This window comes from Mus caroli, unplaced genomic scaffold (genome assembly GCF_978045245.1).
Source record: "Mus caroli unplaced genomic scaffold, Mus_caroli_1 scaffold_2, whole genome shotgun sequence".
In the NCBI taxonomy this organism is placed as follows: Eukaryota; Metazoa; Chordata; class Mammalia; order Rodentia; family Muridae; genus Mus; species Mus caroli.
Genome location: NW_028227257.1, coordinates 23060376 through 23078485, shown reverse-complemented (window position 1 = coordinate 23078485; position 18110 = coordinate 23060376). Strand labels below are relative to the sequence as shown.

General features: G+C 50.1%; 1 protein-coding gene across 13 annotated transcripts in view; it reads left to right on the top strand.

Annotated features, from left to right (window-relative positions):
• Nucleotides 1-15765, top strand: part of Epb41l1 (erythrocyte membrane protein band 4.1 like 1) — a 122406-nt gene extending 106641 nt beyond the window's left edge. For all 13 annotated transcript variants that reach the window (XM_085832884.1, XM_085832879.1, XM_085832874.1 and 10 more), the window contains 6 exons: nt 2070-2150; nt 6415-6501; nt 7302-7385; nt 9599-9679; nt 9985-10101; nt 12402-15765. In XM_085832884.1, coding sequence (XP_085689010.1) covers nt 2070-2150; nt 6415-6501; nt 7302-7385; nt 9599-9679; nt 9985-10101; nt 12402-12410 — 459 coding nt within the window. In that variant the 3' untranslated portion in view covers nt 12411-15765. The remainder of the gene's footprint in view (nt 1-2069; nt 2151-6414; nt 6502-7301; nt 7386-9598; nt 9680-9984; nt 10102-12401) is intronic.
• The last annotated feature ends 2345 nt before the right edge of the window (nt 15766-18110 follow it).

Here is an 18110-nt window from a genome sequence, read left to right as displayed (position 1 = left end):
AATCACTGGTTGGTCAGAACAGCTTATCTGGGTCATTTTTTATGCATGGAGGTTCTACATTCAGTTGGAAAGATGAACAAACCAGGCCCAAATGACTGAAGAATGTGATAGTGAGGTGAAACTAGCTTGCACCCTGGAGAAGGCTGGCTTGCCTGGGCACAGCTCACAGCTTAGTGCACACTTCCTGTGTGTCCTCTGTGGCTCTTCAACTTTTAAAATGTATAGGTCTGAGGAATTGCCCCTGGTTCTTCTTTCCACAGGACTTCAGAGCTCAGTCCCTTCTCCTGGTGACCAATGGCAGAGCCCTTACCTGGGGTTCCACCCCCAGCACAGGCATCCTGGAATATGACATAAAATAACACAAATGTATTTTCCAGATTTTTTCTCCTACTGTTACAGGGTGCCAAGTAATGGCTATGCAGCTGCTCCTGCCGTTAGAGAGTTGTAAGCTGGCCACCCCAGACAGGCCTCTGCCCTCCCTGTCTTGCTTTGTTTTAGCACCCTTTGTTTTTAATGCAAAGGATAAAGAAATCAAAATGACCTTAAATCCCATAACCTGGGGTCATCAAAACATCAAAATGTCCAGTTATAAAACTCAATAGGCTGGATGACATCATCCATATGTTGTCTCCTGGGAGAAGATACTAACACAGATGTTCACATCTGTTCATACTTAAAGTTATTAAATAAAAGAGACCACTGACTCTTACAGTATATCCTTTGCCCTCAACAAGCTTAGAATTTACTCACTTGCTGTCTCTGTCTCTATCTGTCTCTCTGTCTCTGTCCCTCCTCCTTCACTTCTGTCTTCATGAGACAGGGTCCCTGCTAGGTATCTCAGGCTGGCCTCAAACTTACTGTGCTGCTGAGGGTGACCTTGGGCTTCCTCCTGCTTCTATCTCCCATGTGATGGGATTGCAGGTTGCAGCAAATACCTAATTTTTGCATTTTTAAAAAATGGGGTCTGGGAATAGAACCCAAGCTTCATGCGTGCGTGTTAAGTGAGCACTTTACCTCCCAGCCCCATGTCCACTTGGGAAGCATGTCCTAACTGTGTTTCCATCTCCCCTCACTGGACCCTGTGGTGGATTTTATCTTTCCCAGTATTCAATGCTCCGGTAAAGTTTCCTTGTTTGTGTTTCTTGGTGGACTTTTAGAAGTATCAACTTCTGTTGTAGTTAGGGTTTCTCTCACTGCGATAAAACATGATCAGAAGCAACTCGGGGAGGAGAGGGTTTATTTCAGCTTAGAAATCTCAGGTCACACCCATCACTGAGGGAACTTCAGCCAGGAACCTGGGGACAGGAACTGAAGCAGAGGCCATGGAGGAGTGTTGTTTACTGGTTGCTCTTCATGGCTTGCTCAGCCTACTTTCTTTCAGTCCTCTCTTTCTTTCAGTCCTCTCTTTCTTTGTTTCTTTGTTTCTTTGTTTCTTTGTTTCTTTCTTTCTTTCTTTCTTTCTTTCTTTCTTTCTTTCTTTCTTTCTTTTTCTTCTTTCTTTCCTTTTGAGACAGGGTATCTGTGTAGCTCTGGCTCTGGCTGTCCTGGAAGTTGCTTTATAGACTAGGCTGGCCTTGAACTCACAGAAATCTGTCTGTCTCTGCCTCCTGAGTGCCACCCAACTTTAGCCTACTTTCTTATATCATACAGTACCATCTGCACAGGGTTGGTACCTCCTCCAGTGACCTGGGCCCTCCTACATCAGTCATTAATCAAGAGAATGCCTGACAGACTGCCGAGAGGCCAGTCTGAGACATTTTCCCAGTTGAGAGCTCCTCTTCCCAAATGACTTTAGCTTGTGTCAAATGGACATTAAACTAACCAACCTGACATCAAAGGGTGACTTCCAAGGTTGGGTGGAGTTCACCAACTTGCCTGGCTGCTTTGTCTAATACAGAGGTTGAAATGAAGTCTTTGAAGAGCCTTGGGACCCCTCTGCAGTACAGTGTGAGCACCCCCAGTGCACGTCCACTCCTGAAACCTGTCACCTTGTGACGACAAGCCAGGTGACAGATACTACAGATACGTGTAGTCCTGTCATCTCTCATGCCTCCTTCTCTGCCTCATAGGTTGATGGGGGTACTCCAGCAGTGAAAGACTTCATGACAACTCCCCCCTGCATCACCACAGAGACCATCTCAACCACCATGGTAAGTGGAACCCAGGAAGCTCCCCTCTCTTACCCACCCCTTTCTCTCTCTCTCTCTCTCTCTCTCTCTCTCTCTCTCTCTCTCTCTCTCTCTCTCTCTCTCTCTCTCTCTCTCTCAACTCCCAGTACCCAGAACCTGGCAACTGCTCCAGCAAGCCTCCTCTGCCCTCATGGCAGTGAGAGAGATGACCAGGTTCCTGTTGTCTGGTACCTTGGCTGCTCTAGTACAGATTGCCAGTCTTCGGATTTGACAATTGAACAATGTGTGGAGTAGAGGCCCTGACTCTCAGTTATTTGGGCCATCCCAAGCATGCAGGGGCAGAGGGAGGGTAAAATGATCAGATTCTCAGCATGCAGGAATCTTGCAATTCCAGGCAAATCTTACCTGCCGGAAAGCCCCCATCCCACCCCATCCTCCAGCCAGCCAGCAACCCCAAACCACCCTCAGTGTTGCAGACCACTTTCTCACTATAGCCAGTAGATGGCAGCACTGAACCTGGTTGGAATATTCAGGGGTTTTAAGACACCTTTTAAGGGACCTTGTGGGTTTTGCTATTTATTTGCTGTCTGACCGGTAATGAAAAGTACTTGGTCTCAAGTATTCTCATCTTATGGGACTCTAGAGCAGCAGTTCTCAACCTTCCTACTGCTGCATCCCTTTAATACAGCTCCTGGGGTTGTGGTGACCCCAACCATAAAATTATTTTGTTGCTACTTCATAACTGTAATTTTGCTAGTTATGAATCATAATGTAGATATCTGACACGTGAACCCTGTGAAAGGGTCCCTAGGTCACAACCCTCAGGTTGAGCACTGTCGCTCTGGAGCCTTTAGGAACAGACAGACAGACATGTTATTCTGCGCACAGGTTTCTGTGTCAGCCTCCTGAGATGTTTGGCTTACTAACCATGGTTATCTGCTGTTCTTTTTCCTGCATCCTTTACAAATGAGAAAACTTAAGTTCAGGGTGGGTAAAGGGATGAACCCAAGGTCACATGACCAACAAATCTCAGTTTAGCCTCAGGCGTTCTGACGTTGGAAGCTCCACTTTCGCTGTCAGTCTCTCTGCTCTGCCCATGTCCTGACCTGTGGGGACATCAGTTCTGGGGCCTGGGGCTACAGAATGTAGTGATACCTGATCGAGATACTCTTGAGCTATTGAGAGATGTTTGTGAATGGCGTCCCTTGTCCAACTCCGGACCTATACCTGGGAAGATAATGTCATTAAGTCTGACTCCTCAGCAGGTGGGTTTTCAGTAAACTGACCCCAGGATCGATAAACAGCCGGTTACCAGATGGCACATGTATCTCTGATCACTCGGTTTTTTTCTCCCCCTCCCAACCATTACTCTAAGGCACTGAGATACTTGTAAGGGTAAATTTAAATGTCATTATGGCACGTAGACAGTTAACTTCATTCATCTCCTCATCCATCCATTCATCCATTCATTTGTTTCAAAGCCAGTGATGAGTCTGTCTGCCTAGCACAGGGATACAGAGCTGCAGCAGCTGCACTGCCCACTAGCATCCATTCCGCTGCCATCACAGGTGCCTGTCACGTGTGCAGCTCCTGGTCACAGTGATGAGCAAGGCCCACCCTTCTCACTTCATGGCTGGATGGCCTTGGGCAAGTCACCTGAACCTCTCTAAGCCTTCTTGCCACATCTGTAAAGTGGAGTGGGAGAAGGGTTTGTGTGAGACCCAGCAAGTACCCTGTGGGAAGCCTGCAAAACAACACCTGGCCTGTAGTGTATCGAGACATCAGCTAGTGCTGTCTTTTTCTTGCCTTCATGGAACAGTGCAACAGGCTAGGAGCTTCTGGGAGGAGCTAAGAGGGTAGCACAGCTGCTGGGAGGATGTGGGGAAGTTGTCTATAGCATAGGCAGGGTCAGCGGAGCTATGAGGAAAGGATGGATGGGGGTAGGCGTGGCCATAGGAGAAGGCTGGAGGGAGGCGTGGCCACAGGAGAAGGCTTCCAGCCTGTGAGAGCAGGTGTAAGGTCAGCAGGCGAAGAAACACATCTGGGTGGCAGATGTGTACAGGAAGGGGAGGGGGAGGAGGAAGAGGGCTGAGAAGACGGGCTGAACCAGAGCAGGAAGGGTTTGCAGTGTGTGTAGGATGGTTTAAACTTGATTCTGGAGACAAGAGGGGAATGGTGTCTTTGGAGTGGAAGCAGGGGATCAGCTGCGAGTGCATTAGATCATCGGCATGTGTGGAGTGTGGCCTGGAACAAAGATCCCTCCCTCCTGCTTCCCCTTCCTCCTTCCAGCCTCTTTACTCCCCTTAATAAATATTTATTGAACACCCACGATGTGTGAAGTACTGTGCTAGGCACTGTGAATCTGGCACTGGAGGATACAGTGCCTGGATCCCTAAGACCCACGTAAGGACAGAAGATGGTGGAGACCTAAGGGCTGCTGTCTAGCTGGAGCACCACCAGGGTTCAAGAGGGTGGCTGCAGCAGAGATTTAGGGACTAGAAAGTCCTGGAGCAGGAAAATACAGTATTTGATCTCCGGTAAGATGTTCTGGAGACAGGACAGATGGGCTGGGGACAGTGTTTACTGGCCAGTGGTTCTTACAGTGTGCCTGTGACAAAGGCACGTTCCTCACCCGGCTCCGAAAAGCCTAATTCAGAAGCCTGGAGAAGCTTGGTAGTCTATTCATAAGTGACCCCATGGGGGAGGAGTGTGATATTTGTATGTTAGGAGCTGGCAGCCAGTTACCCTGCAGACCTGACTCGTGTGAGGAGCCGATGGACCTCCGAAAGGCCCAGGAGAACATTGGTTTTGAAGATTTGGGGTTCAAGAAAAATTTGCATGACAGGTAGAGGGATGTAGGTTGTGGCATCAGTGAAGCAGTAGAATTTCCTGGGTATCTGAGTGGGTAGAGGGGAGCCCTGGGGAGAGATAGAGGGTTAGCCTTGCCCAAGGAGAACTGTGCTTCCATGAGTTGAGAGATGATCCTGGCTATGCACACATCCAGGGCGGGGAGAAGAAAAGACTTAGGCTTTGAACAGCCTGTGTCCCCTTTAGTGGCTTTTGTTTTCGATGCAAAGATGGAGGTGAGCTTTGGATGCTGGCCTCAGGCAAAGAGGGAACATGGAGAATAAGAGACTATAAGAGTGTGGTCTGGGGGATAGAAGGATCAAAGGGATAATGGCCGCTCCCTAAGCCAGAGAAAGAACACTCTCCTACAAATGACCTTTGCAGTCTGGAATCTAAGTTGCTACAGGGAATGTGCCTTATGATGCTGTGCCAAGTGACCCGGCCACCGACAGTCTGGGCAGGAGCAGGCTTAGCAGAGGCAAGGATGGAGCAGAAGGCTCTGTCCTCCCCCATGCTTCGGTAGGGTTCATTGCCACGCACAAAACAAGACTGGCGTCCGTTTGTCTGAGATGCTGAATAATAGAGGTTAGCTGGAGACTATGCAGAAGTGAGAGGCAGCAGAGAGAAGCTTGGTGTCCCTTACCCAGATACGGGACACCAAGTCTAAGGCAATTCCAGGCAGATAGAGTAGTTATGACCCCAGACAAGACGGGGGGGGGGGGGGGGGAGCTGGCTCGAGTGATGGTTCCAAGGGCCAAGTGCTGGGACAGCCACCAGCACCTACAGCCTTGGAGCCTGCCCGCTTAGAGTTAATGCCTGCTATCACCACTGACTTGCCATGAGACTTGAACAAGCCACATACTATAGTTTTCCCTCCTGTGTGTCCTCTGTAGAACAAGACTGCTGCCAAGAACAGCCTTCAGTGGCTTCGAAGGTTAAATTAGGCCTCAGACAGGCACCCAGCTAGTGGAATGTTTAGTGCCTAGCAGGTACCAGGAAGTACTTACAAGATCCATCTGCCTGTGCTCCGGAATTTACCGGCAGCTTTTGTTTACCTATGTTCTTCGCATATGGGCACAATGGGATTTAGCGAAGGTCCTTTTTCACAGACAGTAGGGAGGAAGTGGTTCTGCCTCAAGGTGCACAGCAGGTCCAGGATAAGAGCCTGGGCATCCTGACTTTTAGTGCTTCCAGAGAGCAGTACCATATCTTGTTCACCGTGACGTCCCTAATAGTGGGGATCCAGTACATCTTTGTCGAGTGAGTCTGTGAGCAAGCATGCAAGTGTGTGTCTATGGGGATTGAGTCTCTGGGGGTTGAATGCCTCTGTGTCACTTCTCAACCCCATGGTGATGATAACCACATGGTCACATGCCCTGGCTATCCTGGAGACCTATTGAACTGAGACCTGGCCATCTGAGCACTATTGTCTCCCCAGGAGAACAGTCTCAAGTCCGGGAAGGGGGCAGCAGCCATGATCCCAGGCCCACAGACGGTGGCCACGGAAATCCGTTCTCTTTCACCGGTAAGTAGGCAGGGCCAGCTCAGGCTAGGGGACTCGGAGCAGAGGATGCAAGCACATAACCCACAGCAGTGAGGGGCTCAGAGTGCAGTGAGGGGCTCAGAACCATTTGCAGATGCCCATAGGCTCCTCAAGGTGTCCATCAGTGCCCCCTTGTGCAACCAAAGCACTGGTATCAGGGCTGGAGGTAAACAGGACACGGACACACGGACACACACGCACGCAGGCATGCACACACATACACACACACACACAGAGTTACACATGTACACACACACAGCTGCATCAGCTTGTAGAGCAGGAGGAGCAGGGGATGAGGAGTCCTGAGGCTTGGATCCCAGGCTGATTTCTGACAGTGGCTGCACTAGCAGTGGTCCTGAGTCCATCACAGACAGGTCTTTTCCAGTGCTTTGATTCTGGTTGGTCTGAGTCTAGTCCAGAGAGACCATGTTCTTGCCTGTGGCAGGATGAGGACCTGGGGGGCTCTGTGTCCTGCCTGGAGCAGCTTTTCATTATTCTAGGATTCTTAGATTCTAGGGTGTTGTTAGGACTGGGGGGTGCCCTAGGAATTCCAGATTCTTAAAGTTACGAATCCCTGGGCTTGGGGATGTTCTTGGTCAAGAATTGGAGAGATTTTGGTTTATTCTTGTGTAAGAACCAGCGTTTCAAAGCATCTTGGCCTCAACGCGTCACCTGTCGTGGGCCCCTGTTCATCCCTGGGGACGTTTCCCTAGCCCTACCCGCCCCTTCAGAGCCCAGTGCCCTGACCTGACCCCCGGGGTGGGGGTGGTTGTATTCTGCAGATCATCGGCAAAGATGTCCTCACCAGCACGTACGGCGCCACCGCGGAAACCCTCTCAACCTCTACCACCACCCATGTCACCAAAGTGAGTAGCAGCAGGCTCCCGGGCCCCAGCGGGCTGCAGGTGGGACGGTCATTTTCATGGCTGACCTTCGGCTTCTCATTCTCTGAGGCACGGAGGGGACCTTTGCCAGTTCTTGCGTGCGTTGTCCTGTGTTCCTGCTGTTCTAGGGGTAGGCCTTGCACACAGCACTGGCAGCTAGTCCGTGGGGTCATATGCTCTCCAAAGTAATTATGAACACAGTGTTTGCATCTCACAGGCCTCGAGAGCCAGGTGACTTGGGAAGCATGTGATGAGCAGGAAGCGCCCCTAAGTCAGGGAGTGTCATTTGGAAAAGTAGTCATTTGCCAGGTCTGATAGTACAGGGCCTCTAATCCCAGCTACTTAGAAAGCTGATGTAGAACTGAAAGGCCAGGCTAGCTTAAACAACCTGGTGGGACTCTGTTTCAAAATAAAGGTAAAGGGGGCTAGAGATATTTCTCATTGGTATAGTCTTTGCCTAGCAAGGCCCCTAGGTTTAAACCCAACAGTAACATTACTGTCCTCCATGCCTGCCCACTCATCCAAAACGAGAGAGTAGGGTCCTGGGACTCCCAGCAGCACACCTAAGGTGGAGAAGCCCAGTGAGGCATGCTAGCAGGAAGGGCAGACATTGTGTGTTAAGAGAATGCTAGCGAACAGCAACCTTACTGGGCTCGGGACCTGCTGACAGTGACATAAGTGAGGCGTGCTCATAGGAAATCAGGAAGCAGCGTGTAGATAGAAAGGGGACAGGGCAATTCAGTTGCACTTGGGGCAAGGAAATGCAGACTCTGAAGGTAGAGGAGCTAGGTAGGCACCAGGCACTGGTGCTGATATAACCGTGGAGGATCTCAATCTAAAGGAAACTGGAGAGCTGGGGAGAGGTTTTAACTCGGGCAGTGATTCCGTGAAAATGGGCCTGCTGGGCGTGAGGCTCAGCGGCAGTGTGTGTCTCGTGTGCACCGGTGCTGGGTTCCATCCCCAGCAGTGCAAAGGAATAAGGAGGTGTGGGAGGGTGGAGCGGGGAGAATGCTAGAGTTCCTGATAAGAACAGAGGCCTGGCATTGAGGCCTTGGGTCAGATAGGAGCTAGAGACAAGAAGAGGACAGGCCAGAGGAGGGAGGCATTCTTAATGAGTATCAGCCATGACAACCCAGGAGTTAAACCAGGCTGAGGTCCGAGAGGCTGCAACAGGAGCTGAGTGGCCGAGGAAAGCAGGAGAGGGCCTAGCCATGACTGGAAACCTGAGGAGCCAGGCAGAGCATGGCTGTTGAATTGAAGGTCCAGCTGACCCACCAAAGGGAAGGTCTGGTTGTTAACACTGTCCCTCTGTCCACACTGTGCAGGGCCCTGTCTGCAACCTGGTAGCTTTGTCACTTTATCACATTTCTCAGGAAGCAACCTCTTAAAAGGTGTTAGAGAACAACATCAACTTCCCTGCTGGTTTTATGGTTTGCCCTACATTGCACAGCCCACAGGGTTATATAGCTCAGAAAACTCCCCTCTGGACCTTACCACTCAGGGACCCCTCTCTCTCTTCACCTTTGCCTACTTCCAGCTAGGATTTCCTCAGCCACATCCTCTATGAGTGTTCCAAGCAGTCAGGTCCCGCCCTAGCCTCTAGTCAAGCCCCTCTCCTTGAGGAAACAGTGAAAGTCATGTTACCTTCATAGGGTTGTTCCAAGTCATGTAAGGTAGAGTTTTGTCACCATTTACATCTCATTCATATGTTCATTCAACAGATCTACATGCAGCACTATCAGGACGACCTGGGGAAGGAGGGGATACTGAGGTGGTCAGAATACAAGCCACTCTCCAGAGCCGGAAGCCTGGAGCCGTGAGCACTCCCTAGGTGGACATAGATCAGAACCATGTTGAGTCCCCAAACCATGAGAGACACAGGCTCAGCGAGCTGGGAAGGCCAGACAGGATGCCTCAGGGCTCTGTCAACTAAGGAGCAGAGTCCGAGCTGGGCATGGGGGGGGGGCATACATAGGACAGTTTGGCAGCTAGGGAGTGATGACAACCCTGCAGGAGCTGCTGTCGGAAGCCCTCAAACTAGAAAAGGAGAATACTCAGGAGGCCAGGAGAGATGTGATCTGCTGGCTCTCAGCTTTGTCAGTTGGCCGAGGCTGAGGTGGATAGGCCTCCTGTCAAGGCAGAGCTCAGAGGGACCTCACCTTTCTCTCCCTTGCCCTCTGCTTCTCTCTCTGCAGACTGTGAAGGGAGGGTTTTCTGAGACAAGGATCGAGAAGCGAATCATCATTACTGGGGATGAAGATGTCGATCAAGACCAGGTACAGAGAGAGCTAGGGAACAGCATTTCCAGGCACAGCCTCGTAGCCAGTCCCTCCTATAAGGGGTGACCTGTAGATGGCTACCCTTCTGGGCAGAGAAGACATCCATTCCTTGCTGACCCCATTCATCTAAGAAGCCCCCAAGAAGGAGCATTGAATGGGGACCAGAAGACTCAAATTCTAGTTTCTTCCTCCAACTGTTTAATTTGGCCCCTTCTGGGCCTCAGTTTCCCCAGCTGTGAAGTAGTTCAGTTTCTCTCAGAGTCACTCTCTGTGGTGTCTCACTGTGCTGTTCTGCCCACCAGGCCCTGGCTTTGGCCATCAAGGAAGCCAAACTACAGCATCCAGACATGCTGGTAACCAAAGCTGTTGTCTATAGAGAAACAGACCCATCCCCGGAGGAGAGAGACAAGAAGCCACAGGTAAGGCTCTGGCGCTGAGCAGTGTGGGAGGAGGGGGAAGCAGTAAGAAGATTCCTAGAGAGTCAGTTCCACAAAGAACCCAGGTGGCATGATCCATATTCAGCTGTCACCCTAGCCTGGCTTGTGGCTCCAAGGAGAGAGACAAGGGCCCTGCTCCAGACCTAGGGAAGGAGGGAGGGGAGATGGTGTCTCCGTTTCTTTACAGTTTCAGACCCCAAGTCCAGAATCAGCATGGAATGGGTGCTGAGGGTTGACAGGAGGCCTGATGTGAATGGAGGGGCCACATTCCCATCCCCAGGTCTGTCTCCATCAGGGGCATGAGATGTTGCTAAGGGAATGTGATGCCCAAAGCCTTTGACCCATCTGCTTTGTTGTGTACAAACCCAGGACTTCTCAGGTCCTCCAGGGCCGGACTCCCAGGGACCCAGCATCATTGAAGGCCTTCAAGGTCTCAGATAATGCAGTGTGTGTGTGGGGGGGGGGGCGGGGGGTGTCAGGCATCCTCACAGTTTACACTGCGAAGGGGGTTCTTCCACCTCTCTGGAAACTTGCTGAATTTTATCAGACTTGGAAAACAAAAATCTCAGGCATGGCAAATGCCTCCTTACCCTCTGTGTGATTGCATTCACTGGGAGTGAATGACCGTCAAAATGTGTCTCCCATTGGGAGTAAAAGCAGAATATTGTTACTCTGGAATGTGGCAGTGAAGAACGACAAGACAGCCTTCTGGGGAGTGTTTCCCTCTGGGCGGGCTCCATGAGGATGCATGCAGGTGAAAGGTTTTCAGTGCTGGGGGTTAGCCTACCAATGGAGCAGATGCTTAGCATGGGTGAGACCAGGTCCTCTCCTATGCACCACTCCCCAAAGTCAGACCCTTATTGCCCTTGCATCTGCGCACTATATCCAGCTCACACATTATACTCAGTGCCCACCTCAAAGGCCCCACAAGAGTAGCTGGTTGCTCAGAGGCTTTAACTGGCATGCCCATAGCTACAGTGCTGGGAGCTGATTAAAGTGTTAGACTCCAGAGTCCCCTGTGTTCCTCACCACGCTGACTTCCCATGCTGTCTGTCTCACAGAGATTATACATGCATGATAACTACCATAGTGCCTGACACACAGTACGCGGTCCCTAACAGTAGGCCAGGCACTACCATCAGTCATGGTGGGCTAGCAACTGCTGACCCTCAACTGAGAAGAATGAGTTGCTATCTACAGTATTGTTTAGATCCTCCAGACCCACCCCCCTCAGAGACGATCTGTCTCCCAAAGGCAGCCAGCAAGAGGACAGCACTCACCTGGTTGCTGAAAGCATCCTCCCCTCCTCTCGCTCACCTGTCTGGGAGGGGAAAGATTGGCCTGTTTGAGAACAGTAACCTTGGACTCCCACCTACATTCTGCCACCACCTTGCTAAGCCATAGAACCCTCTGGGCATAAGGTTTCCTCAGTCAAATGAGCCAAGAAGGACTCTTGTATGACACTTGGATTGTACCCGCCCGAGCCTATGCGAGTGACAAGAGTCAGGAATGCAGTTCCATGTACAAAATGTCTTGAGTAGCTGCCACTGAATTAGCAAGGTGAGTAAATGGTAGCTCTTGCTATTGGGAATCAGGGCAAGGGCTACGGTGAGCAAGTGTATCAACAAGGTATTTATTCAGCATTCCTATACACTAGGCCCTCTCCGTGCTGTCTCTGTCTGTGTAAGGTAGGTCCCATTTTATAGGGGGGTTGATGGAGGCTTAGAGAATCGACACACTTGCCCACAGTGATGGAACAGACAGCCAGGGGTAGGAAATGTGACTGCAGAGTCCTTACTCCTATAGATGACTAAATATTAGTCACAATCCAGGCTCTGGTGGTTTTGGTTTTGGTTTGTTTGAGCACTGCCCTTTAGTCCTGACCACAGCATGTCCATGGGGAATAGATAGGAAAAGCAACGGAAGCCAGAAGACCCACAGCCGGGGTGAAACAGGCAGAGAAGTGAGAGGAACAAGGGAGAAAAGCAAACTGATGGGACCGTAGCATCTCCACAGTAAAGGACTGTTTAAAAGATTGTCAGACCAAAGCAAAAGACGTCACCTCCACACATGCACACACATGTGTGCACACGACTCTGGAGTTAGGTGCGTTTGAGTCATTCCTTAGCTGCCCCAAGTAAGTTGTGTAGCCTTGGATAGATCACTCTCTTTCTCTCTGAGCCACAATGCAGGTAAAAGGTAGCTAAAACTGCTGCTGTGTGTTTAAAGGTGAATGGGTAAAGTAACTAATTTCCCTTCTCTTCCCACCCTCTGGCATCCAGGAATCCTGACCTCTGTGAAGAGATGCTGGCGTGTCTGGTCCAACCCAAGCCAGAGAGCCATTAAGAAGGGGCCTTCACTCTGGATTCTCCGACAATACCAACATCCCAGCTGCGACGTACTGTCACTGAAGAGAGACTGGGAAGGGAAAGCATATATATATAGATATATAGAGATATAGATATATATACAGGAAACACCGCGTCCTTGCACCGCTGCTGGGGCTGGCGGAGCAGTCAGCTGATGGCCACAACCAATATCTGCAACAACCTTCATTTCCTTTGCAGACAAATCGAATTGGTGGGAATTTTTTTTTTCAGGAAAATGTATAACAATCATAATCTCTCGCTCCCCAACCCCCTTCTCCTGCAAACTACAAAAGCAGACCGCCATGATTGTAGACATTCCCTTGAACCCCAGCTGCACAGACTCCAGGATGGACGAGCACCCCGTTTGTTCTCCAGCCTCTGTTGCTCCCTTTAATGCAAAGGAAGAAAGAAATTAGATCATGGAGCCAAGGAAGAGAAGTCACAGCAGCAAGACACACACAGTTGGTTATTTGCCAAGAAAGAATGGAAGTCTCCCCCATGGAGAGGAGGAGGAGGAGGAGGAGGAACGCTCAGTTGTTCCTTTCTGGGTCTTGACACTGGGCTGCAAAATCCCTTCTCTGTTCTTCTGCCTCCCTGCTTCACCCTTGACCTCTACTCATCCTGTCTTCATATTCTGTCTCAGCTCCCCTCTGCCTCTCTCCCCAACCCTCCTGTTCTGTGTCATGGTCCTGCTGAGGGACACTGCAGATAACTCTCATTGGAAGAAAAAGAAACTACAAGAGCAAACAGAAGCCATGGGAAGGGAAGTAGACACTGTGTGCTTCCGGTTTCTCATGACGGAGGTGCAGCTTGTAGGAGATTATATGACTGTGATTTTAAGTTATGTATATTACATGTAACAGGAAACAAATATTAAAATAAACTGTGCTGGTAAGTATGCAGCTGACATTTCCAAGTTATAATTACCTGACTGTGATTGATGTATCCTAAGGTTCCTAGATCTTGCCAAACTGGCCCAGCCGAGAACACTGGACTCTGGGTGTGGCCAGCTCCCAGTAGGGCTGACAGATTCAGTGTAGTGAAACTGTGTGTGGTGTTTGTAACTGGGTGATTGGTGGGGAGAGTGGAGAAGCCCTCATGAAGAGGTGAGGGTTCCGGCCAGAAGGGAGCAACACAGATGTCGTCCCGAATATGCCAGGACAAAATGCCTTCTTTCCCAGCAGTAGCTGCCAGGGCCTGGTCTGTGCTCAGGACACTACTGCTGAGGTTCTGTAGGTCAGTCCTCCTACCTCCAGGGGGCTCACCTTGGTTTTCGGTCCTCTCTCTCTGTTTCCTATTACCAGGGTCTTTGTTTAGGTTTGTGCTCAGCCATGTCTTGCTCTGTCCTCAGCACCTCATCACAATGAGTTCTTTAAAGGGAGGTGGGGTCCTAGCTGAGGTGGAGAACAGCGACTCTAACCTGGTTTTCTGAAATGCCCAGCCAGCCTTTCCCCTCTGCCTCTGTCTGTCTTGTGAGTCATCCTCTTCTTCCTGAGCTAAAGTAGCCACGATAAAGAGGCCACGAGCACAGGGAAGGCCACAATAGGCCCATGCTGCATTTCCAAAAGCCTCAGCCATCCCTAAACCAGAGCAGGCGTGAGGAAGTGTTGCCATCCGGCTCCATCTGCATCAGACCCTGGCTTGCAGGACCTCCATCAGTCAGTATCCAAGCTCAGAAATGGCCCTGAGGTGACAGGAGCCCTTGGAGAAAACGCTGCCACAGGCTGCTATTTCGGCCTGGCACATACAGGCTTCCTCTGGCTTGCTCTCAATGTCTCTCCCTTTCTGAGTGAAAGTATCCATACACGGCAGTCCCATCTCACTTCCTGTCCTGCTGAGGCACTTCATACATTTAGTCAACAGATGTTTACCAGTTTCCTGCTTGTGTCAGGCTCTGTTTTCAAGGCAGAAGGAGAGGGAGGGACCTGGGAAGCCACTAGACAAGCCTGTCCCTAACCATAGCTGGCTCTTTTCAGTACACGTCTTCACTCCCTCCACCTGCTGAGACAGTCCCGGGAAATGTCTCCGGGAGAGCCCCGGCTGGATGTGTTCTCTTGACTTGCTTCTTGGTTATTCTTATGATGTACATCTTCCCTACTCACAGGTGCTGGCCTGACACAGGGCAAGAAGCTAGGATAGCTTCTGTCTCTGTGGCAGCTGAGACGAGCCAAACTCTTAGATAACGGAGCCAGCCATATGCCCCCGGTGCAGGCTGGTAGGCCTGCCCTGCTCCAGTGGGGCAGCACATTGTCTCTGCTCCAGGATCTTTGGCCATTCTTGATGGAGAAGCCACAGAACCTCCCTCCTGCTCCTCCTCACAGCGTGCAAGCTCCCACTGCTTCTCTGAGCCTGGAGCAGGAACGGCTTTATTCCCTTGGAATCAGGCTCGGGCCTCACCTACTTTTGCAGGAACTCCCCGGCCTGAGCACACAAGACATACATACCTCAGAGGGAGCCTCATTGTACCTGCTCTGAATGTGGGCTACAGGGCAAGGACGAAATGACCCAGCTTAGCTTGTGGGACGTTAGGGTTTGGGGAGATACTCACTCCATGGATGTTCTGACCAACCGGTTCTTAATTTTTTTTTTTTTCCCAGAGAGGCAGTCAGCACCCCGCCCAGGGAGGAGGAGACCTGCACAGCTAAAATCTAGGGCACCGTCTCCTCCCCCTCCTCCACTTCATAGAGAATAAGGACGTTGTGTTGTCTGACTTCAGCCTACTTTTTCCTTTTGCTTTTTCTGTGTGTCTGTCTCATCATCTCTGTGGCACCTCGCTCTCCACGGGGCCAGGTAACAGTGAGAAAAGCCACCTAGAGCAGTCAGGGTTCCAGGTGAGCATCTCAATGCAGCTCCTAACTCACCGCGTGACACTGGGCTGTCCCATCTCACGTAACTCCACGGGCAGGGCAAGCGGTTACACCCTGAGCCTCTTTCCCATGCTGTGTCTCATGCGCCTTTGTTTTCCCCACGTTTGCTTCCTGTGAATCTTTTCCACACGAGGGCAGAGGAAGTGCCAGGACCTGTTTCAGTTTCTGAATCCTGCAAGCACATACCAAGACTGGCCTGAAATTGCATGAGCAACATCACTCTAGATATCTATTTTTTTTTTCAAAAGCACCTTAGCAGCCACCTGCAATGCTGTCCTGTTCCTTTTCTCCCAGTTCCCTCTCTCCTCTCTCGTCCCCACACTTCCCCACCTCAGTGCTCCGTGCTGTATGCGTGTGCTCTCTGTTCTTGTATAATCAATAAAAGTGAAATAAATGTGTTTGATGCTGAACCATGGACTCCCTCAGCCTCCCTTCTCTCCCCCTCCCCTCTGCCTCTCCTCTCTGACCTTGGTTGCTGGTCCAAGCTGATAGAGAACTGGAGTGGAGACACCCAACATCCAACACTTTGGTTTTGCTTTTGAGATAGGGTCTCACTACATAGCCCTAGCTTGGAATTCAAAAGAGACCCACCTCCCTCACCCTTCCTGGTGCTGAGATTGAAGGCAGGCTCCAATCTAGGCTCTAATATAGAACAATTTTAATCAGCAAATGTCTAGAGCTCCCACTGCACCCATGCCTTGGCTTAGGCTCCCTAGGCGCAAGCACAAAGCCCTTGCTGGTCAAAGGCTCTCAGTCCAATGCGGAGAACAGTGAAACAGGAAAAAACTGGCTAGAGATCAGCACATGGAAGGAGACGTGTTGAGGAAGGAGGTGGAGGGGACCACTTTAACAAGACCCCAGGCCCCACAAAGAGAAAAAAATAGTGGTTGACCAGTTGAAGGACTTCCCTAAGGAGATCTTTTTTTTTTTTTTTTCTTTTTGAGCCAAATAAAGAGAGAGAACCAGTAAGACTTTCTAGGCCAAGGGGACAGTAAGTATATGGGTCCCAAGACCTGGGAGGGGAGGTGTAGTGTAATCTGTCTTTTTGAAAAGACGTGGGAGCCTAGTGAGAAATGTGCACAGCAGACCCAGCACGGGCTCATGTCACCCATCCCACTGCTGACTTACTTTTCCTTAAAAGAATTCACTTTGGAAATAATTATTTAAGAAAGGAAATTAGGGGGCCAGTGATGACTCAGCAGATTACGCGAAATCACCTGCCCCCAAGCCTGACAGCCTGAGTTCAATCCCCGGGACCTACAGGATGGAAGGAAAGAGCCTGCAAGCTGCCCTCCCATCTTTATTTGCACTTCATGGTTCATACACACACACCTGCAGACACACACACACACCTGCAGACACTCACACACCATAGGCACACCACACACACACCACAGGCACACCACACACACACACACACACACACGCAAACACACACAACTGCAGACACCCCCCCCACACACACACCTGCAGACACACACACACACCAGAGGCACACCACACACAGCACACACACACACACAAGCCCACACACACCTGCAGACATCCTCCCCCCCACACACACACACTCCGCAGATCTTAGCACTGAAAGAAATGAATAAAGATTGAAATTAAAATCAAAATCTGTGTAAAACCTAATCTCCTTTCTTAGGGCATCTGAGGTATACATTCTACAGTTTCTACTTTATCCTGTCAAGAAAATCACCCCAGTTCCCCTTTCTATATCACTCCAAATCGCACAAACAAGTCTTTTTTCCAACTATATTTATTTTCAGAGTCAAAGTCATCTTGCACATATCATCCTAAATACTTTAGAAGCTTAGATTCTGCCGGGTGGTGGTGGCACACACCTTTAATCCCAGCACTTTGGAGGCAGAGGCAGGTGGATTTCTGAGTTCAAGGCCAGCCTGGTCTACAGAGTGAGTTCCAGGACAGCCAGGACTACACAGAAAAACCCTGTCTCAAAAACAAAACAAAACAAAACAAAAAAAGCTTACATTCTGAACATTTTCCTGTCATTTTAGATGCTATTAACTGCTTTCCTCTGTAAAGCCAGCTCATTAAATGATACAAAGGCTACACACTGGAAGAGCCCAGTCTTCTCCAGAGTCCTATTTGTTGTGTAAGGCAATTGCTGCAGGGAGCTTTTTTTTTTTTTTTTTTTTTTTTTTTTTAAAGATTTATTTATTTATTATATGTAACTACACTGTAGCTGTCTTCAGACACTCCAGAAGAGGGTGCCAGATCTCGTTACGGATGGTTGTGAGCCACCATGTGGTTGCTGGGATTTGAACTCTGGACCTTCGGAAGAGCAGTCGGGTGCTCTTACCCACTGAGCAATCTCACCAGCCTGCAGGGAGCTTTGAGAATGGTTTCCAGAATTTTCCTCCTAAGTTCCATTTAATGATCAGTTGCTTTTAGGATCCTGGACTAGCACTTGGTTTACAGACACTGGCACTGCACCTCCTGGACCTGGAGAATAACCGGGGTAGTTCATCCAACTCAATGTTTCCTCAGCTCGAGTTGGAAAGGGTAAGGTAGCAGTTTCTAGAAAGATTTTGCACCACGGTTGACCAGTGTTCTAGAGATTGGATCCTATGTTTGCAGCTAGACTTCTTCCAATCCACAGAACAGCTGTCTGCCATCTAGAATTACCTGACCTCACATACCATGGGTACCAAAGTTGAGAAATGGTGCTTTGGATGAATGTAGCTCACAAAGCTGGGTGTCCAGGCCAGCATCTTTCTATCCTGCA